At 44.1% G+C, this 22387-nt stretch overlaps 2 protein-coding genes across 18 annotated transcripts in view; one reads left to right on the top strand and one right to left on the bottom strand.

Annotated features, from left to right (window-relative positions):
- Positions 1–13971, bottom strand: part of TMEM74B (transmembrane protein 74B) — a 30984-nt gene extending 17013 nt beyond the window's left edge. For 3 of the 17 annotated variants that reach the window (XR_016387892.1, XR_016387893.1, XM_089896653.1), the window contains exons 1-3: positions 4580–5839; positions 3521–4484; positions 62–115 (exon numbers count right to left, since the gene is read on the bottom strand). Coding sequence is in view for 4 of the 17 variants with exons in the window: in XM_089896651.1 (XP_089752777.1) it covers positions 62–115; positions 4441–4564 (178 nt within the window). In the remaining 13 variants the exon portion in view is untranslated. Of the gene's footprint in view, positions 1–61; positions 5840–9068 lie in introns of those variants that run through there. The other 14 variants (XR_016387890.1, XR_016387895.1, XR_016387891.1 and 11 more) reach the window with 10 other exon arrangements.
- On the top strand, positions 3591–6133 carry C15H20orf202 (chromosome 15 C20orf202 homolog). The gene is made up of 2 exons (XM_022592799.3): positions 3591–3745; positions 5658–6133. The coding sequence occupies exons 1-2, from the start codon at positions 3680–3682 to the stop codon at positions 5889–5891; spliced, it is 300 nt and encodes a 99-aa protein (XP_022448507.2). The 5' UTR covers positions 3591–3679; the 3' UTR covers positions 5892–6133.
- Positions 13972–22387: the final 8416 nt, after the last annotated feature.

Genomic DNA, 22387 nt, shown 5'->3' with positions numbered 1-22387 from the left:
AGGCAAGACCCTCCCACACAGGTCAGGGAGAACAGGTTCTAATTCCAACCCTGTTGCTTACCTGCTGGGATGATCCTAGGAAAATCTATGCCTCTTTGAGCCTCAGTTTCCTCACCTGTAAAAAAGGGTTAATAATAGGCTCTTAATCAACTATAAAATGCAGATAACAATGGTACCTACCTCGTAGGCAGAGGTTCCCAAATGTTCTCAGTTCATGGCATCCTTATCATCTCTGTAAGTTTTTCACAGTGCACCAGGCCCAAAGAAATGTCTAACAGCTGTTTGTTAAATTAGTTTCAAACAACTTAATAGTAGTTTGTACAGTATTCAACAGATATTAATTTATTTCCCTCTAATTTTAAAAATATTTTGCAGTGCCCCTGTGAGTTTTCTGAAGTGCCTCTGGGTGCCTTGGCACTCAGTTTGGGAACTGCAGTCACAAGGTTTTGAGGATGAGATGAGGTTGTGTTGTCAAGGGCTTATCACAATGCCTGGTCTGGAGTCAGAGAGCACTAAATGTTAATTGTCCTAAATCATCCTCCAGTCTCTCTAGTCCTTTCTGTGTCTCCTGCCGCTGCCACCCAGCAACTCTTCCTGACTCCAGCTCCTGCCATCTCATGGTTTTTGCTTGCCGCCTTCCGTCTGGACCCCTCGGGGCCTGTGGCCCTGCTTCTGAACTAACTTCCTTTTCATATAGAATTGCCATCCCCCCTTCTTCATTCCTCCCTAACTCCACACGTGGCACAATCTCTTCATAGGTGGAGTATACATTCTGGCCTCTTAATTTGGGGCTTGGCTGTGTGACTCACTTTGCTTACATGGCAAAAGTGACAGCTTGGGGCTTCCCTGGTGGCGCAGTGGTTGAGAGTCCGCCTACTGATGCAGGGGACACGGGTTCGTGCCCCAGTCCAGGAAGATCCCACATGCCGCGGAGTGGTTGGGCCCGAGCCATGGCCGCTGGGCCTGAGCATCCGGAGCCTGTGCTCCGCAATGGGAGAGGCCACAGCAGTGAGAGGCCCACGTACCGCAAAAAAAAAAAAAAAAAAGTGACAGCTTGATCGTTCTGAGCCTAAGTCTCAAGAGGCCTCACATGGTTCCACTTGCTCTCTATCCTCTGCCATTGCCAAGAGAAGAACTTGCCCCAGTAGCCCAGTGATTCTAGGAGGAGGACAAGAGACCCATGGCGAAGGCTCAAATCTGCAGACCTGAAGACCGATGCAGACCACCTTATCCAAACCACAAACTCAAGAGCAAAAATAAACAGTTGTTGTTTGAAGGTATGGAGTTTTGGAAAGTTTCATTACACAGTAGTCTTGTGATAATCTAACCCCTCTAACTGTGGCAAATTCAAATTCTCTGAGAGAAGGTCTGATTGGATCATTTCCTCACCACCCAGAACGTAGCTGCTTTCATACCGTCACCCACGAGCCGAGGGTCTCCCTCCTGTCCAGTCTGCAGGTGGCTGCCTTGGGCTGGGACACCCATTTCTGATCCAAGCAGTTGTCCCATAATTACATGGTCAAGTGACACAAAGCCTGGTGACCTGCCTGGAAGCAATCATTTCTGGCCCCTGTGCTCAGAAGGGGTGTGAGTGCGGTAAGCAGGAGATTCTTGGATCCTCTTTGGTTCTAAAGAGTAACAGCTAAACTAGGAGAAATTGCACATAAAATTTTCTCTGCATGTGGCAGTCAGGATGCAACTTAAGCTGTAAAATCCAGGATATAAGAAATGTGATTTTTCTTACAACTCATTTTTGTAACTATTTTGAGCCTCGTTATGCTTAAGATGGAAAGGATGAGGCTCAAGCTCACATAGAAAATTTGGTACAACCGGGTTAGAACCCAGTTGTCCTGGCTTCCTATACAGTGTCCTGGCCCCCTTCCCTGCGCAGTCAGTCTCACACTTGGAAGGATGCTGCAGGTGCCATCTCTGAGCCAGTGGAGCCCCTTCTCCAGCCTCCCTGATCGTCTGGGCTGTGCTTCCCCACTCCACTGGCTGAGTGCCCACTGCTTGGAAGAATTCTAAGCAACGCTTTCCTCCTACTGAGTCGTAATCTGCCTCCCTATGTCCTGTATCACCTGCCCTAACTCTGTCTTCTGGCACTACACTTAAATGTACACTCTGTTTTCTTTAATTTATAAACATTTACTATAAACTTTACTTCTATAAATTCTATTTAGTTATTTTTCATATCTGCCTTTTTAAATAGTGTCTTTTTTCTTATGTTTTTGAATGACTTTAATTCTTTTCAAAATACTTTTTTTTTTTTAATCTTATCTGAAGTTCTTAGGGGAAGTGGGGTCTAATCCTGCTGTTGCTGGTGTCCGCTGACTCTCACTTATAGTGGATGGTTTCCTTGGGTGGTTTGTAATTTGGGGCTAAGAGTTCACCTTCAGTGGACCTTTATCTGTGGACAGCTTGTGTAGCCCTGTTGAGGGCAAGTACCTCCAAAACAGGTTACGTTTGCTTTGCTGATCACCTCAGCTCCTTACCTGGGATCACTATGTTAATTCTTAGTTTGGGGTTCCTAGTTCAAGTGGATAGAATACATTTTTTTAAAGCCCGCATGAGACTAGATCCTATTTATTGGCGTCATAATATTAACTTGGTTATAGTTTGTTTCCACCCACTAGGATGTCAGCTCCAGCCTTTGTCTCTCTGATTTTGGGCTCTACTCCTCTATCTGCCTACAGCAGAATTTTAAACACAGTAGGCACTCAGAAAGTATTTGTTGAAAGAGAGAATTAAAGGATGCCCGCTTCACAGTGTGCTGTGAAGAGTAAATGGGGTGTCAGTTAGAACTGTGTTTTTGCCCAATTAAAAATTGGGTTTCTTGTCTCATAAAACAGGCAGATGACGTTGGGGGTTCTGTGACTCAGTGATTTCAATGACTCTGCAATTTTCTTGGCCTTTGTCTTAGGGTTGCAAGATGGTTACTGTAGCTCCAGGCGTCACATCCACATTCAAGGCAGAAGGAAGTAGAAGAAAGTAGGAGTAAAGGGGGAGCATCCCTGACATTTTTCCTTATCGTGTAGGTAACATTTTCCTAGAAGTCTAACAGCAAGTTTCTGCTTTGGTCTCATCTGCTAGAAATGGGGCGCATGGGCCTCCAGAAGAAAGGGGACTTGGAACATGAGCATTTCCCTTATCTATAGACTCTATAGATAGGTGAGGGAGGGAGGGAGAGGACTGGGGACACAGATGTGCCATCTGCCCCAAATGAGGTTTTATATATCTGTGTGTATATATATATATATATATATATATATATATATATATATATATATATATAAAACAAAGCATTTAGAGCAAAACAAGCCCTCAGAAAGGGGACACCTATTTTCATAATAATTATTAATTTTATCATTTAAAGCTTTATAGTCTCTGTGATCCTGCTGGCATCAGATTTGGATTCTGGAGCCCACAGGCACTGAGGCACCCATACCCCAGTGATCTCCCTCCCCCCGCCCCTTGTTCTATTCAGAGTACTGAAGCCCTTTAAAAAAAAAACACACACTACATTTTCCAATGTCAGCTACTTCCTGCTCTCATTAGCTCCATCCTCAGTGACTTAGCCAGACTCTGCTCCTGGCCTGAAGCAGAGAGCAGACTGTCCAAATCAAAGGTCCCTCAGGCCCGTCACCAGGTCAGCATCAAGGTCTCTCCCAAGGACGCTGAGATGAAAACAGCAGAAGAGCCAACCTCAAGTCTTGGGCAGACCCTGGAGTGGCTGAGAAAGGAGCTGGTAAGTCTTTACATTTCTTTTTACCTGGTGCTTTCACACCATATATTCCAAGGCTCCCTGGTTCCCCACTCCCAGGTGCCCCCTAGGCTGGGGCAGAGCTTCAGGCTGGGGTATAGGCCCTGCAGGCACCCCTCTGGGACCAGCCACACAGTGCACAATCACCACCTCAGGTGCTGGGATAAGTAGGTCATGGCCTACATAGGAGGCTCTGGGTGCGGTACTTGCCTGACTGGTTTTAGAATTACACTGAGTCCTGGTATGTGCCCAGCTCTGCAGCTGTGTGACCTCTAGCAAGTGGCTTTACCTCTTTGAACTTCAGTCTCCTTATTGTAAAACGGGGATAACGATAGTACCAGCACCACAAGGGTTATTGTAAGAATTTGGTGAGGAGATGGTGTAATTCACTTAGTGCCTGCGTGGCACATCTATGTTAGCTGTTACAATCCTGACCCAGCTGGATATGGAGTACATCAGCTGCCTTAGCCTGGGTCTTCTAGAAAGCAGAGGCTTGCAAGGATGGGGTGCTAGCCGATTATCTGGAGGCGCGAGCCCAGAGCGGTGAGAGTGAGGGAGACAGGGAGTGGAGGCAAAGGCCAACGCTATTTGAGGAGATGCCTTGCGTTACCAAGCTGGTTGCCACTTAGAAAGGAGCCCTAAGGAGGGAGGCCCAGAGGCCCTCTCAGCAGCCGGTTTACCTGGCTGCGGGATTCTCTGCAGGGGTTGAAGGAGGATCTGCACCCTGGGGGAGAGAAGAAGAAGAAGTTTATCTGCCCAGCTCACTCCTGTCTCCCATTTCCTGTCTGTAAGGCTCCACCCCATGGGGCACTAACTCACCTGAACTTATGAGCTGTGTCACTTGGCCCCTCCGTGGCTGCTCAGGAAGCCAGGCCTTATGTGTCTCCTTGTGATGTTTTCTCCAAGTCCAAAAACAGAAGGGAGCCCCAAAGTATGTGGGGACACCAGCCCAGAGAGAGAAGGAGGTGGTTTGGGGAACAACAGAAGGCACCCAAAGTTTGTATTCCAATACGCCAGCTTCTTCTTCTGGGGAGGGACAGAGAGGATTGTCCAAAAATGACCTGTCTGGGTTGCCAGGCAACAGACTAGCTGGGAACCAACCCTGTCCTCACCTCGGTGGGAGGGGCTGACCCAGTAGGGCTTCTCATGGGCCCAGGGGACTCCAGCAGCAGGAACTGCAGCCACTTACGGTCCTCAGGGATCTAGAGGCTGGGTGGCAGTCCCACCCCGTGCTCCCCCTAAACACTAGGCACTACGCTGAGCCTGCTTGGTACCTGAACCCAAAGTGCCAGTTTCCACTTGATAAAGTACCTCTCTTCTCTCCTACCCATGAGGAGGGAGAACAGGTAGGGGTTGGGGGAAGCCTACCCAGGGCACAGCCTCCCGGGGCCAAATGTCCTCTGCCTCCACATATGACAAGGGATGAGCCTTGAGTCTCCACTTGCTGGTCCCTGACTTGCAAATTTCTCAGTCAAGTGTGTTTTTAACCTCCATCACAGGGAATTTACATGACGTCACAAGGGCTCCCCTCTGGAGCCCAGCCAAGAAGCCCCGCTTGACCATCAGTGAAGTATGTCAGTCACTTTACACAGCAGAAGGAACAAGTCAGTAACACGAGCAACTACCACTGATGAGCACTGATGAAAGTCTGGTGCTCTCCCTCCTTTCCTGGGATTATATAAGCCCCCAAAGTCCTGGTGGAATCTAAAACAGGGAGAGAGCCTTGAAAGGCAAGTAATTTGCTTTCTAGTTTGCAAATGAAGAAACTGAGGCTTCGGTGGACATGGCTTCTATGAGGCTGTGGGCTTGTCTCCAATGAGACAATGATAGGAGCAGGCTTTCTGGGGGAACATCCAGCACTCTGGCCGGCCCCTCACAGATTCCTTCTTTCTCCTAGGCTGAGATGCAGGTCCAAGACCAGAGACTTCTGCTCACACTGAAGCATCTTCACAGTGTCCTGCAGGAGCTGCGTGCGGAGAGTGCCCACTGGGAGGATGCCAGATCCAGTGGCGGGGCCTCCCCCATCAGACCTCGAGCAGGCTCTGAAGGCAGGGGCCGCCAGCCCTTTTCCTCCAGGGGCCTGGCCCAGCTCCTCCAAGGGGCAGACAGCAGACGAAGCTCCCTCCCTTAACAGGCCAGAGATGACCCTGACTTTACACCCTCCCCCCACTAGTCTAAACTTTGATTGTGATGAGAGAGAGCACTGGAATGGGAGTCAGGAAGGCCGGTCTCTGGGTTCACCCCTGCCCTCATTCACTGTGTGTCCCTGGACCTGTCACTCAGCTTCTCTGTGTCACTCTTTCCTCTCCTGTCACTTCTCAGGGTTTTTGCACAAATAAAGTATCAGATGTGAACACGTTTGGAAAACGCAAACATGTTACATGGCTTCTGGCAAGCACCACGGTGGTAATCCTATTCTTAGGAATTTCCCACAAGGTGATTGTTAAAACAAAGAAAGAGCTCAATGTGCCCGGATGTTTATCTAGTGTTGCCATGGCAAAAATACAGAACCCCGTGCAGTGACTTGATGGTTGTTTTCTGTCTTCCCGGCAGGCCTTCTTATTCCCCTTTATCTGAAAGAAACAGGCCCTACAACCAGCCTGGCCATAGAGATGGGCATGTAACCAGCCTGGCCAATTACAATTCATGGTCATCCTAACAACATGATTGGCCCAATGAGTGGGATGTGGCTCAACAGAGCCAATCACAGCCCTTCTCTGGGATTGCCCTCTTGATTCTCGTTCTACTGCGGTCGCAAACCTGGGGCTGCCGGTGGCCATGATTCCTGTCAGGTGAGGGAGACCTGCTGGCAGTAGGAAAGAAAGAGGCTAATCTTCAAAGAGAAGCAGAGAGAGGACCACACAAGAGATGGGCAGAGAGGAAGGGTGCTGACTCTTTTTAGTCCCTGGTTTCAGACCCTAATTCTGTGAGTTGCTCCTGCCGTCTTTCCAGAACAGAAGCCAGCAGATTCTACCACCACCACCCACAAAGGCACACACCAGTTTGTTTTTGCTTAAGCTGATTTGAATAAGGTTTCCCTTATTTGCAACCAAAATAATGCAGATGGTCAAAGAAGCAAAGAAGAGAAATCATGAAAAAAAATGGCATTTCTGACAACCGAGTTTGGCAGGCAGGCAACAAGGTGTATGTTGTGGCAGAACCCTCAATTCTTTGGGGTGCAGGAGTCATATATAAGAAAGATATAAATGGAACAGGTGAAAATAAAGTCCTGGTGTTAACATGGTCCGATTATCATCAGGCCTTTTTATTTTTGAAAATCTTCTTGCATGTTGCTAGGATATTGCTTTTAATGGCCTTGAAAAAGTAAATCCATTGCATACAGAGGCAAAGGGTGGGAGGGTTGCATTCTATGTACTATGGTTATGGTCAGACTAATCTGGGGTTTCTATATAATATTTGATAATACAAAAAAATAGTTCTCCATCAATGGCTGAATGGATAAACAAAATGTGATATATACATGAAATGGAATATCATTCAGCCTTGAAAAGGAAGTTAATCCTGGCACATGCCACAAGATGGATGGACTTTGAAGGCATTGTGCTAAGTGGAGTAAGCCAGTCACAAAAGGACAAATATGATTCCACTCATACAAGATACTTAGAGGAGTCAAATTCATGGAGACAGAAAGTAGTTCTGGTTGTCAGGAGTTTGGGGGCAGGGAGTAGGGGGTTGGGGGGGTCATTTAAGGGGTGCAGAGTTTCAGTGTTGCAAGATGGCAAAAGTTCTGTGGATGGATGGTGGTGATGGTAGTATAACAACGTGAATGTACTTGATGCACTATACACTTTAAAATGGTTAAAATGGTAATATTTATCATATGTTATATTTTACCACAATTAAAAATAAATACTTTAAAATTTTAAATTACCTGCTCTGTGATGCTGGGGCTGGAGCCCCACAAACCCTATTTCTGCATTACTAGCTGCTCCAGGTTAGACCTTGCCAATAAGCAGGGCGGGGCTAGAGGGACACCACAGGGCTGGAGGAGAGAGAAAAGACTTGCTTCTTCATCTTTGTTCTTTGTAGCTTCCTGTGGCCTTCCTACTCTCATGAACATCACCCAGCAATGCTCCTTCACCTCAAAGCAGCAATTCCTCCCTGTGGCACCAGCCAGAACCCCCTTCTCAAGGCTGTAGGTGCCAGCCCTGGGGGGCCCTTCCCCCAACCTCAGAGACACCAGCTCCAGATGGCCAGCATCCCCTCCCCCGAAGTCTCAGTTCCTGTCCTCCCTGGCTCCTCTCTGCTCTCTGAGACCTGAGCCCAGCTGAGCAGAGCTCCCTTCTCAGATACCTGAAGTGGAGCTCTGCAAGGCTGAAAGCTTTAATAATTTCAGTCTCCTCTCTTTGCTCCCTCAGCCCTGGGAGTGGTAGATGCTTCCTGCAAGTGCTACCTTCATTCTAAGAGTTCTTTTTATAACCTTTCGGTCATCCAGTTAACAACTTTATACCTAGTTAGCAATTCTTTATATTAAATTCTCTCTGTTAAAATAATGCAGTTTTTGGCTATAATTACCAATGCTGCTGTGATCCCTTTTGTTCATGTGCCCCGGTGCACAAGCCCAGTGCCCCTAGGATATACAGGTTTTCTCTCACTAACTGAAAGTAGATCATTCCTATGGAACCTTTCACAAGCCAAAATTTCATATAGTGAAGAAGCAATTACCTTAAGACACATCTTGCTAAAAGAGGCCCAAAATAAATTGAGATAAAGCACAGATGCTCATAGACACAGGTCAAAGCCAGGTCAAAGCTATGGTGGCTTGGTGCAGAAATGCTGAGTGCTGTTCCTGGGGAAGTAGCTTGGCGGTGCCACTCCCCCCCAGGGTGCTTGCTGCCTCTGTAACGGCTCACCCCAGATCAAACACTGAACACCATTTTCACTTTTCACCTGTTTTTGTAAAAGTGAAAATCATCTTTGGCTTTCTTTCAGTTCATGAAAACAGGTACTAATGTAGCTCTTTCAGGAAAGCAAAGTGGCATAAAGTGAGCTTTCGAAAAACAACGGATACCTGTAGAGCAAAGAGTTGAACTGGAAGTATGTGTGTGAATACTCAAGTTTACAAGAAGCGTGTTTTCCAAAGTGGGGTATTCACTTAAACTCCCACAAGCCGTGTCCAAGAGTTCCTGTTGCTCAACATTCTCGCCAACACTTGGTATTATCAGTCTTCTTAATTTTTGCCCATATAATGAGTGCAAAATGGTATTACACTGTGATCTTAACTTGCATATTCCTACAAATGTGGTGGTTAACCTGAGTTTTAATTCCACCTCCACCATTTACTTACTTTTTGATCTTAGATGAACGACTCAACCTTTCTGAGCCTCATCTGTAAAAGAAGGGATAATAATATCTACCTCATAGGATTATTATTTATATTGTATAGGAGAATGCATATAACTCACTTTACCATGCTCACTGAGCATTGTGAAGGCTAATAAATGACAGCTTGTTATTATTGCTGTGTAATCACAAATATAATGATTTCTGAAACTATGACTATTACAAGTAGACAAGCTTGCTAGCAACCATCATTAGGAGAGATATCTGCCTGGCCATGTAAAGTAACAATGACATTGGTTTTCCATGCCCAATGCCAACAACCAGCACCCTCTGCCTCGCCCAGCTTCCCACAGTTGGGCCCCCAGACCAAAAACATCTGCCAATCCCCCCTCTACCAATCTGCAACGATAAACCTGACCCTCTGCTCGGGTATGTGTTGTTCTCCAGATCCCACCTCTGGAACCAATGTTCAGTTCCTGATCCCAGGTCAGAACAAGCTCAGACTGAGCCCAGATGCTGGGGGACAAGGGGGTTGGAGTGGCAATGACATCTTCAGTGTGGGTTCCTAGAGGGCTGGGTTATAGATCATGCTCATCCACGAGAGCAAGTGAGCACTAGAGGGAGCCTGTGGATCATGGTCACAAAGGAAAATCTGGGGTTTTCTCTGCTGAGGCAGCAAAAACAGTACTGTACACCCAAGGGTGAGGAGAGAAGGGGACACAGGTGGGGAAAGGACTGATGGGGGTCAGAAGCTAAAAAATTAGGAGCAGAAGAAGAACAGTTCAAGATGTGATACCTATTGTCAGGGCCGGCAGTTCAGGACTCACCCTGTGACTAACCAGAAAGGATCAGAGGCTCACTTTTACCTGGGGCCAGCGTCCAGCCCTGGGCCAGGCTTGATGTCCTACAGTGCCCAAGTGTTCTGGCTGGTGCGTAACAAAATGCTCCCAAACTTAAAACAAAAACAGTCACTTTATTATTGCAACAACCATTCATCATTGCAGTAAAATCACACTTCCCACAGTTCTGGGGATTGGCTGGGTTCAGCTGGGTGGTTCTTGCTTTTGGTCTCTCAAGTGGCTGCAGTCAGATGGTGTCTCAAAGGCTTATTCACATGTCTGGCAGTGGACGCTGGCTGTTACCTGGGACCTTAGCTGATGCTGTCACCTGAAACACCTACCCATGACTCCTCCCTGTGGCCTGGGCTACCTCAGAGCATAGTGGCTGGTGCCAAGAACAAGCATCTGAAGAGAGCCAAGAGGAAGCTGTATAGCCTTTATGACTCAGTCTTGGAGGTCACACAGTGTCACATCCATTGCCTCTTATGCAGCAGAAGCCAGGCACCAGGCCAGCTCACATTCAAGCGGAAGAGAATTAGACCGCCTCTTGACGGGAGGAGCATCAAAGAACTTGCAGACATGTTTTAAAGCCACCACACCATGTAAGACTGGACGGGTTTCCAGTGTGGCACATCAGCTGCAAGGAATAGGCATCGACACTTTGTAACCTCAGGCAGAGTGATAAGACAGAATCTCATCAAAATCCACGAGCAGGAACTCCAGGAGGTGAAGGGTAGGTCTGGATCTACAAGAGTTCACTCCATCACTCCAGCATTACTGTTTTCAGTGTGCTACTGGGAGGTGGGCTCAGCTCTGCTGCTGTGACAAACGAACTCAAGGCCTCAACACGACCAAGGTCCATTCCTGGCTCACACTACATGTCCTATGGCTCTATTATGGGGGGGGGGCTCCTGCTCGGGGACCCAGCCACCATCTGTGCTGTCACCAGATGCTACAGTAGGGAAGGTACATAAGGAGAGTCACACACTGTCTCTTCCACACTTTAGCCAGGCAGTGAAATGTGTCCCTTCTGCCCACAGCCCATTGGCTAGAGTTAGTCACGTGGTCTGTCCCAGCATGGGGGCTGGGAAATGTGAGGAGTGGATGGAGAGCCTGGTGAGCACCCCCATGTCAGACACATCCTCCATTCTCTCTCAACAGACCGGCTTCCTCAACGTGTCAGAGTGGGTCCTCGTCAGTCTCCACCACTGTGCGCACTAAGAGTGCGGACCCCCAGGCCCACCCAGGCCTGCTGAACCAGAGCCTCTGAATTGGGGTCGGGGGATTGAGTTTCCACAGCCCCCACTCCCCCAAGGGAAGTCTGAGAACCGGGGCCGGGGGCTGTTCTGCCATCTGTCCTAGCTCCTAGCTTCAGTTTCCTTTAACTATGTCTGGGCTTTACTTTGTCTTCTTTCTGCATATTTTCATTGTCCACTCCCACTGCTAAAGATAGCACTCTCCTGCTATTTCTCTCTGTCAAAGTCTAGAGAGAGGTCTAAAAACAACAAATGCTGGAGAGGGTGTGGAGGAAAGGGAACCCTCTTGCACTGTTGGTGGGAATGTAAATTGATGCAGCCACTATGGAGAACAGTATGGAGGTTCCTTACAAAACTAAAAATAGAATTACCATATGATCCAGCAATCCCACTACTGGGCATATACCCAGAGAAAACCATAATTCAAAAAAACACATGAACCCCAAAGTTCACTGCAGCACTATTTACAAGAGCCAGGTCATGGAAGCAACCTAAATGCCCATTGACAGATGAGTGGATAAGGAAGATGTGGTACATAAATACAATGGAATGTTACTCAGCCATAAAAAGGAATGAAAATGGGTCATTTGTAGAGGTGTGGATGAATCTATAGACTCATACAGAGTGAAGTAAGTTAGAAAGAGAAAAACAAATATCATATATATGTGGAACCTAGATATTTGTTCCATATATATATATATATATATATATATATATATGGAACACATATATGTGGAACCTAGAAAAATGGTACAGATGAACTGGTTTGCAGGGCAGAAATAGAGACACAGATGTCGAGAACAAATGTATGGACACCAAGGGGGGTACGCGGCGGGGTGGTGGTTGTGGTGGTGTGATGAATTGGGCAATTGGGATTGACATGTAAACACTGATGTGTATAAAATTGATGACTAATAAGAACCTGCTGTATAAAAAAATAAATAAAACAAAATTCAAAAAAAAAAGTTTAGAGAGAGGGAATCTGATGGATCAGCTCAGCCTTTGACATCTGAACACATCATAGGTGGTTGGTATAAGGTAGGTTTGTTTTCTCCTCCCCCTCCTCTTCCTCTACCTCTTCTTCATCATCATCGTCAATACACAGGTAATACAATGCAATGATTAAGAGTGAGGGCCTTGACACCAGGCTGTCTGGGTTTGAATCCCAGGTCTGCTACTTATTAGCTCTGTGACGTTAAGCAAATAACATAACTTTTCTTGCCTCTCTTTGCTCCTCCATAAAGCAGGGATACAACAGAAATTACCTCATACAGCTATTGAGCAAATGCAGTGAGTCAACATGGTCCTGGCACATCAATCTTAGCTATTATAATTAATAATAACAGCTACCATTTTAAAGCTCAGGATAGTGTAGTGGCTGTAAGTACAGCCTGTAGCCTCACTGCCAGTCTTTGAATCCCAGCTCTACCATTTACTCATTGTGTGGGCTTGGGCAAGTCATTAAACTCTCTGTGCCTCAGTTTCACCATCTATAGAATGGGAATAATAATATACTTACCTCCTGAGGATGATGTGAAGAACAATGAGTTAATACATGCAAAACGTGATTGGCACCAAGATGGTGGAGTAGAAGGACGTGTTCTCGCTCCCTCTTGCAAGAGCACCAGGATCACAACTAGCTGCTGGACAATCATCAACAGGAAGACACTGGCACTCACCAAAAAAGATACCCCACGTCCAAGGACAAAGGAGAAACCACAGTGAGACAGTAGGAGGGGCACAACCACAGTAAAGTCAAGTCCCATAACTGCTGGGTGGGTGACTCACAGACTGGAGAACACTTATACCACAGAAGTCCACCCACTGGAGTGAAGGTTCTGAGCCCCACGTCAGGCTTCCCAACCTGGGGGTCCGGCAAGAGGAGGATGAATTCCTAGAGAATCAGACTTTGAAACCTAGTGGGAATTGATTGCAGGACTTCGACAGGACTGGGGGAAACAGAGACTCCACACTTGGAGGGCACACACAAAGTGGTGTGCACATTGGGACCCAGGGGAGAATGAACCACACCTACCTGCTAGTGTTGGAGGGTCTCCTGCAGAGGAGGGGGGTGGCTGTGGCCCACCGTGGGGACAAGGACACTGGCAGCCGAACTTCTGGGAAGTACTCCTTGGCGTGAGCCCTCCAGGAGTCGCCATTAGCTCCACCAAAGAGCCCAGGTAGGCTCCAGTGTCGGGTTGCCTCAGGCCAAACAACCAAACAAACAACCTGGGTGGGGAACCCAGCCCCACCCATCAGCAGTCAAGCGGATTAAAGTTTTACTGAGCTCCGCCCACCAGAGCAACAGTCAGCTCTACCCACCACCAGTCCCTCCCATCAGGAAACTTGCATAAGCCTCTTAGCTAGCCTCATCCACCAGAGGGCAGACAGCAGAAGCAAGAAGAACTACAATCCTGCAGCCTGTGGAAAAGAAAACCACATTCACAGAAAGATAGACAAGATGAAAAGGCAGAGGGAGGGACAGATGAAGGAACAAGATACCAGATGAAGGAACAAGATAACCCCCCAGAAAAACAACTAAATGAAATGGAGATAGGCAACCTTCCAGAAAAAGAATTCAGAATAATGATAGTGAAGATGATCCAGGACCTCGGAAAAAGAATGGAGGCAAAGATCGGGAAGATGCAAGAAATGTTTAACAAAGATCTAGAAGAATTAAAGAACAAACAAACAGAGATGAACAATACAATAACTAAATGAAAACTACACTGGAAGGAATCAATAGCAGAATAACTGAGGCAGAAGAACGGATAAGTGACCTGGAAGACAGAATGGTGGAATTCACTGCTGCAGAACAAAATAAAGAAAAAGGAATGTAAAGAAATGAAGACAGCCTAAGAGACCCCTGGGACAACATTAAATGCAACAACATTCGCATTATAGGGGTCCCAGAAGGAGAAGAGAGAGAGAAAGGACCAGAGAAAATGTTTGAAGAGATTATAGTTGAAAACTTCCCTAACATGGGAAAGGAAATAGCCACCCAAGTCCAGGAAGTGCAGAGAGTCCCATACAGGATAAACCCAAGGAGAAACACACTGAGACACATAGTAATCAAACTAGCAAAATTGAAGACAAAGAAAACTTATTAAAAGCAGCAAGGGAAAAACGACAAATAACATACAAGCGAACTCCCATAAGGTTAACAGCTGATTTCTCAGCAGAAACTGTACAAGCCAGAAGGGAGTGGCATGATATACTTCAAGTGATGAAAGGGAAGAACCTACAACCAGAATTACTCTACCTGGCAAGGATCTCATTCAGATTTGATGGAGAAATCAAAAGCTTTACAGACAAGCAAAAGCTAAGAGAATTCAGCACCACCAAACCAGCTCTACAACAAATGCTAAAGGAACTTCTCTAAGTGGGAAACACAAGAGAAGAAAGGGACCTACAAAAACAAACCCAAAACAATTAAGAAAATGGTCATAGGAACACACATATCAATAATTACCCTAAAAGCGAATGGATTAAATGCTCCAAACAAAAGACACAGGCTTGCTGAATGGATACAAAAACAAGGCCCATATATATGCTGTCTACAAGAGACCCACTTCAGACCTAGGGACACATTCACACTGAAAGTGAGGGGATGGAAGAAGATATTCCATGCAAATAGAAGTTAAAAGAAAGCTGGAGTAGCAATACTCATACCAGATAAAATAGACTTTAAAATAAAGAATGTTACAAGAGACAAGGAAGGACACTACATAATGAAGAGGGGATCAATCCAAGAAGAAGATATAACAATTATAAATATATATGCACCCAACATAAGAGCACCTCAAAACATAAGGCAACTGCTAACAACTATAAAAGAGGAAATTGACAGTAACACAATAATAGTGGGGGACTTTAACACCTCACTTACACCAATGGACATATCATCCAAAATGAAAATAAATAAGGAAACAAAAGCTTTAAATGACACAATAGACCAGATAGATTTAATTGATATTTATAGGACATTCCATCCAAAAACAGCAGATTACACTTTCTTCTCAAGTGCACACAGAACATTCTTCACGGTAGATTACATCTTGTGTCACAAATCAAGCTTCAGTAAATTTAAAGAATTGAAATCGTATCAAGCATCTTTTCTGACCACAACGCTATGAGATTAGAAATGAATTACAGGGAAAAAAAATGTAAAAAATACAAACACATGGAGGCTAAACACTACATTACTAAATAACCAAGAGATCACTGAAGAAATCAAAGAGGAAATCAAAAAATATCTAGAGACAAATCACAATGAAAATACGACAATCCAAAACCTATGGGATGCAGCAAAAGCAGTTCTAAGAGGGAAGTTTATAGCTATACAAGCCTACCTCAAGAAACAAGAAAAATCTCAAATAAACAATCTAACCTTACACCTAAAGGAACTAGAGAAAGAAGAATAAACAAAACCCAAAGTTAGCAGAAGGAAAGAAATCATAAAGATCAGAGCAGAAATAAATGAAATAGAAAATAAGGAAACAATAGCAAAGATCAATAAAACTAAAAGCTGGTTCTTTGAGAAGATAAACAAAATTGATAAACCATTACCCAGGCTCATCAAGAAAAAGAGGGAGAGTACTTAAATCAATAAAATCAGAAATGAAAAAGGAGAAGTTACAACAGACACTGCAGAAATACAAAGCATCCTAAGAGATTACTACAAGCAACTGTATGCCAATAAAATGGACAACCTGGAAGAAATGGACAAATTCTTAGAAAGGTATAACCTCCTAAGACTGAACCAGGAAGAAATAGATAATATGAACAGACGAATCACAAGTAATGAAATTGAAACTGTGATTAAAAATCTTCCAACAAACAAAAGTCCAGGACCAGATGGCTTCACAGGTGAATTCTATCAAACATTTAGAGAAGAGCTAACACCCATCATTCTCAAACTCTTCCAAAAATTTGTGGAGGGAGGAACACTCCCAAACTCATTCTATGAGGCCACCATCACCTGATAGCAAAACCAGACTAAGATACTACAAAAAAAGAAAATTACAGACCAATATTACTGATGAATATAGATGCAAAAATCCTCAACAAAATACTAGCACACAGAATCCAACAACACATGAAAAGGATCATACACCATGATCAAGTGGGATTTATCCCAGGGATGCAAGGATTCTTCAATACATGCAAATCAATCAATGTGATACACCATATTAACAAATTGAAAGAGAAAAACCATATGATCATCTCAATAGATGCAGAAAAATCTTTTGACAAAATTCAACACCCATTTATGATAAAAACTCTCCAGAAAGTGGGCATAGAGGGAACCTACCTCAATATAATGAAGGTCATATACGACAAACCCACAGCAAACATCATCCTCAATGGTGAAAAACTGAAAGCATTTCCTCTAAAATCAGGAACAAGACAAGTATGTCCACTCTCGCCACTATTATTCAATATAGTTTTGGAAGTCCTAGCCACAGCAATCACAGAAGAAAAAGAAATAAAAAGAATACAAATTGGAAAAGAAGAACTAAAACAGTCACTGTTTGCAGATCCCATGATACTATATGTAGAGAATCCTAGAGATGCCACCAGAAAACTACTAGAACTAATCAATGAATTTGGTAAAGTTGCAGTATACAAAATTAATGCACAGAAATCTCTTGCATTCCTATACACTAATGATGAAAAATCTGAAAGAGAAATTAAGGAAACACTCCCATTTACCACTGCAACAAAAAAAATAAAATTCCTAGGAATAAACCTACCTAGGGAGACAAAAGACCTGTATGCAGAAAACTATAAGACACTGATGAAAGGAATTAAAGATGATACCAGCAGACGGAGAGATATACCATGTTGTTGGATTGGAAGAATCGGTACTGTGAAAATGACCATACTACCCAAAGCAATCTACAGATTCAATGCACTCCCTACCAAATTACCAATGGCATTTTTTACAGAACTATAACAAAAAATCTTAAAATTTGTATGGAGACACAAAAGACCCCGAGTATCCAAAGCAGTCTTGAGGGAAAAAAACGGAGCTGGAGGAATCAGACTCCCTAACTTCAGACAATGCTACAAAGCTACAGTAATCGAGACAATATGGTACTGGCACCAAAAGAGAAACATAGATCAATGGAACAAGATAGCAAGCCCAGAGATAAACCCATGCATCTATGGTCAACTAATCTATGACAAAGGAGGCAAGGATATACAATGGAGAAAAGACAGTCTCTTCAATAAGTGGTGCTGGGAAAACTGAACAGCTACATGTAAAAGAATGAAATTAGAACACTCCCTAACACCATAGACAAAAATAAACTCACAGTGGATTAAAGACCTAAACTTTAGACCAGACACTATAAAACTCTTAGAGGAAAACATAGGAAGAACACTCTTTGACATAAATCACAGCAAGATCTTTTTTGATCCACCTCCTAGAGTAATGGAAATAAAAACAAAAATAAACAAATGGGACCTAATGAAACTTCAAAGCTTTTACACAGCAAAGGAAACTATAAACAAGACGAAAAGCGAACCCTCAGAATGGGAGAAAATATTTGCAAACGAATCAACGGACAAAGGATTAATCTCCAAAATATATAAACAGCTCATGCATCTCAATATTAAAAAAACAAACAACCCAATCCAAAAATGGGCAGAAGACCTAAATAGACATTTCTCCAAAGAAATCATACAGATGGCCAAGAAGCACATGAAAAGCTGCTCAACATCACTAATTATTAGAGAAATGCAAATCAAAACTACAATGAGGTATCACCTCACACCAGTTAGAATGGGCTTCATCAGAAAATCTACAAACAATAAATGCTGGAGAGGGTGTGGAGGAAAGGGAACCCTCTTGCACTGTTGGTGGGAATGTAAATTGATACAGCCACTATGGAGAACAGTATGGAGGGTCCTTAAAAAGCTAAAAAAAGGACTACCATATGACCCAGCAATGCCCTCTGGGCATATATCCAGAGAAAACCATAATTCAAAAAGACACATGCACACCAATGTTCATTGCAGCACTATTTACAATAGCCAGGTCATGAAGCAACTTAAATGCCCACTGACAGACCAATGGATAAAGAAGATGTGGTACATATATACAATGGAATATTACTCAGCCATAAAAAGGAACGGAATTGGGTCATTTGTTGAGACGTGGATGGATCTAGAGACTGTCATACAGAGTGAAGTAAGTGAGAAAGAGAAAAACAAATATCGTATATTAACACATATATGTGGAACCTAGAAAAATGGTACAGATGAACTGGTTTGTGGAGCAGAAATTGAGACACAGATGTAGAGAACATATGGACACCAAGCAGGGAAAGCCGTGGGGGGTTGTTGGTGGTGGTGTGATGAATTGGGAGATTGGGATTGACATGTACACACTGATGTGTATAAAATTGATGACTAATAAGAACGTGCTGTATGAAAAATATATATATGTATATATATTATTCAAGTCATCCAATGGTGGAATGACCCAGTTGATTGTATGACTGATTTGACCAATAACAGAGTGATGTGAGTAAAATATATATATATATTTTTTATATATATATTGCTTACACCAAAAAAAAAAAGCATCCACTGTACACCTGCTCTAACCATTAAAGAAAAGTGTGCCTTGTCCAGAAGTAAACAATGTCTGTTCTGAAGATAGAGATAAATACCTCCTTTCCTGGAGCATCAATGCTAATACTCCTTTGATGATAAGACTCTCTTCACAGGTGCCAAGGCCAGGCTGATTTGCTGTGTACGTGCTCATCTGTCTTCTTTGAAATTTTGAAGGAATGTATCCTGTAATGTTTGATGTTGTTTGCTCTGACAAGATACAAAACTGTGCTAAAAACCATGCTTCTTTGGAACAATGCCTCAGAGCTATCTGAGAGACTGTCTCCTTGGCTATAGTCCTCAGTTTGGCTCAAATAAAACTCTTTTCTGGTCCCATTAAAAAAAATACATGCAAAATGTTTTCAACAGTGCCTGCCATCTAATAAGGGCTGTGTGTGTGCCATGTAAACTATTCATTTTTATTATCAATTATCTACCCTAACTACTAGCACCATATGAAACATTGTAAAGATACTGTTGCTGTGAACCCACTCAACAGCTCTGCAAGGGTGATATTACATCTCCATTTTACGGATGAAGGAATTGAGCTTTAGGGGAGCTAAGTGGCCCAAAATAACACACTGAGTAAATCTCAGGTCTATCTCCTGCCTAAGCAGACCTCTGACCCACAGCATGATGGTGCTCTTCCAATCAGCAGCAGTGGAGGGAGGGGTGCCGTGGGAAAGAGGATGCAGAGATGCTGGGTTCACATGCCCCCCTACCAGCCCCTCCACTCTTTCTGGCAGAGTCTGGGGCAAGACAGTCTCTGTATGTGTGAAAGGAACTCAAAGACATCTCTAGACAACACCATCTGGAATCACCATGGTTGGTGAGTAGGCCTAGAGTCTGGGTGTCCCCGGTAGTGTGCCCCCTTCCCTGCCTCCAGCATATCTTGAACCCAGTTCATAGGTGGGATTTCTGTCCTGCCTCTGCCCCATGGTCGCAGTTCCGCTCCTGTTTCACTGGACCAAAATCAAGGTGTGGGCCAGGCTGCACTCCCTTTGGAAGCTCTAGGGGATAATCTGTTCTTGACCTTGTCTAGCTTCTGGTGGCTGCTGGTACTCTGATTTGAAGCCACACCTATGCCTTCTGCTCTGTCTGTGTAAAATCTCCCTTTGTCTTCCTCTTACTGAGGATACATGCAATTGTATTTAGGGTGCACATGATAATCCAGGATAATCTCCCCATCTCAAGATCCTTAATTTAATCACATCTGCAAAGGAGGACCCCCCCCCCTCCCTTTGCCACATAAAGTAACATTCACAAGCTCCAGGGATTAGGATGTAGGGGTCATTTTTCCACCTACCACAGTAGGTGATCAACAAAAAGGAATTTCCTTCTCATTCCTGCTGGAAATCATTCTCTGGCAATGTGCAGGGCTAAGAAGAATTTTGTACAGCTGGAGATTACCATGGGCCCTGTCGGAAGAAGTAGGATGCATGTTTGTTGAATATGGGCCGTGCATGGGCACCATAACGTATCGCCTGTTTAGGAAGTACCTGTTAATATTCCCATTTGACAGAAAGGAAACTGAGACCCAAAGAGCAAGTGGTCAATGAAGGAAAAGCAGGGCAGTTGAAATCAAATGAAACTGGTGGTTCAAACTTTGGTTTCGGATAAACTTTTTTGATCTTATCAAGTTGCTATCAAAGACTAGGGTAACTACTCGATGGATCGCGCCACCTGGTGTCCATGCAGAGTAACTCTTCTGGGACCCGGCCTGCTCTGCGTTCTGGGACTGGCTTCTTCAACGTCTGCTTTCCTACTGTGGGACAGGTTATTGGGAGTGCTGTGGACATTGAGGCTTTCGGGCCCTGGAGATCTAGATTTGAAGTTCAGCTCTGCCACTGGCTGAATGACCTGGGGCAAGTCACTTCTCTTCTGAACTTTAACTCTAAAATGAAAATGACATCTCTGAGTTATGGAGAGATCTTGGGAAAGTACTTTGTAAATGGAATAACTGGAGGCAATGAAAAGAAGCATTATCTGCAATGAAACAGGTCTGGATTCATTTAGAAAAATACTTATTGTGCCCCTGCTGTATGCAAGGCACTGTTCTGGATGTGGGAATGTAAGAACAAATAAAACAGACAAAATTCATGTTTCCCTGGAGTTAACATTCTAACATTCTGGCTTCTGAGTCATTCATTCATTCATTCATTTATCTACAAATAGTTTTCTGGTATCACTGTGTGCCAGGCAATTTCCTAAGCAATGGGCATAGAGGGGATCCAATATGGCTAGAGCACAGGGGGCAAGAGCACAGGGTTGGGCAGAGACAGTGCCAGGCTTTATGGGGCCTGAAGCTTATAAAATGTAGAGTATTCTTTTTTTTTTTTTTTAAAGAAGATGTTGAGGGCTTCCCTGGTGGCACAGTGGTTGAGAGTCTGCCTGCCGATGCAGGGGACACGGGTTCGTGCCCCGGTCCGGGAGAATCCCACATGCCGCGGAGCGGCTGGGCCCATGGGCCATGGCCGCTGGGTCTGCGCGTCCGGAGCCTGTTGCTCCGCAGCTAGAGGGGCCGTGACAGTGGGAGGCCCGCGTGCCGCAAAAAAAAAAGAAGATGTTGGGGTAAGAGTTTATTAATTAATTTATTTTTGCTGTGTTGGGTCTTCGTTTCTGTGCGAGGGCTTTCTCTAGTTGTGGCAAGCGGGGGCCACTCTTCATCGCGGTGCGCGGGCCTCTCACTATCGCGGCCTCTCGTTGCGGAGCACAGGCTCCAGACGCGCAGGTTCAGTAGTTGTGGCTCACGGGCCCGGTTGCTCCGCGGCATGTGGGATCCTCCCAGACCAGGGCTCAAACCCCTGTCTCCTGCATTAGCAGGCAGATTCTCGACCACTGCGCCACCAGGGAAGCCCGAGTATTCTTTTCTTAAAGAAAAAGAATAAAGTCATAAATACAGAACTAGGTTAGAAAGGGAAATTGTTTCTAGAATGACAGAAGAAATAACAACAAATTATAAAATGTTAAAAGCTGACAATCATAAAATCTGGAAACATAGCGTAATATTTTATTAATTAGCCGCCATGATATGGCTCTATAATAATTTTTTCTCTACATTTTTTGCTGTATATTCTTTGACCATATACTCATAAGACAATGATTTTGTTGTCTTTTCATAAAAATATGAAGATGATAATTTAGTGTTTACAAGATTGATTAACTTTTTTGGTGGATAGTTTAAACAATTTTCTTTAAGTTGTAAAGCTTAATGCCATGTAAATTCTTAGGATTATTGTCAAATTTGAGAAAACCTCTAAATTGCTTTCATACATGAGCTATAAGTCTTTTTATATAGTGACTAAGCTTAAATACTTTTTGGGTTGACAGCACATTAACTAGTTTTATTGTCAGCATCCCCATGTGGTGGCATAATATGAATTCTACATTATCTTCATCCATATCAGTATTTCATGTCAAATAAGTGAGATATTTGAATCTTTCCCCAAATGTATTTATATAATTCACTCCTTTTAATTAATTAGATTATCACAACAATCTACAAGTGTATTCATTACTTTGATTTGAAATGTATCTATTCCTCTTAATGAATTACCATTGCCCTTTGGTATCTGTGGGGCAATTATTCTCCCACAGATACCAAA

The sequence above is a fragment of the Delphinapterus leucas genome, chromosome 15 (assembly GCF_059928025.1).
Source record: "Delphinapterus leucas isolate spDelLeu-1000000601 "Yukka" chromosome 15, BTC_Dleu_Yukka2, whole genome shotgun sequence".
Lineage (NCBI taxonomy): Eukaryota > Metazoa > Chordata > Mammalia > Artiodactyla > Monodontidae > Delphinapterus > Delphinapterus leucas.
Note: the sequence above shows the minus strand (reverse complement) of the source record. Positions and strands in the feature narration are given on the sequence as shown.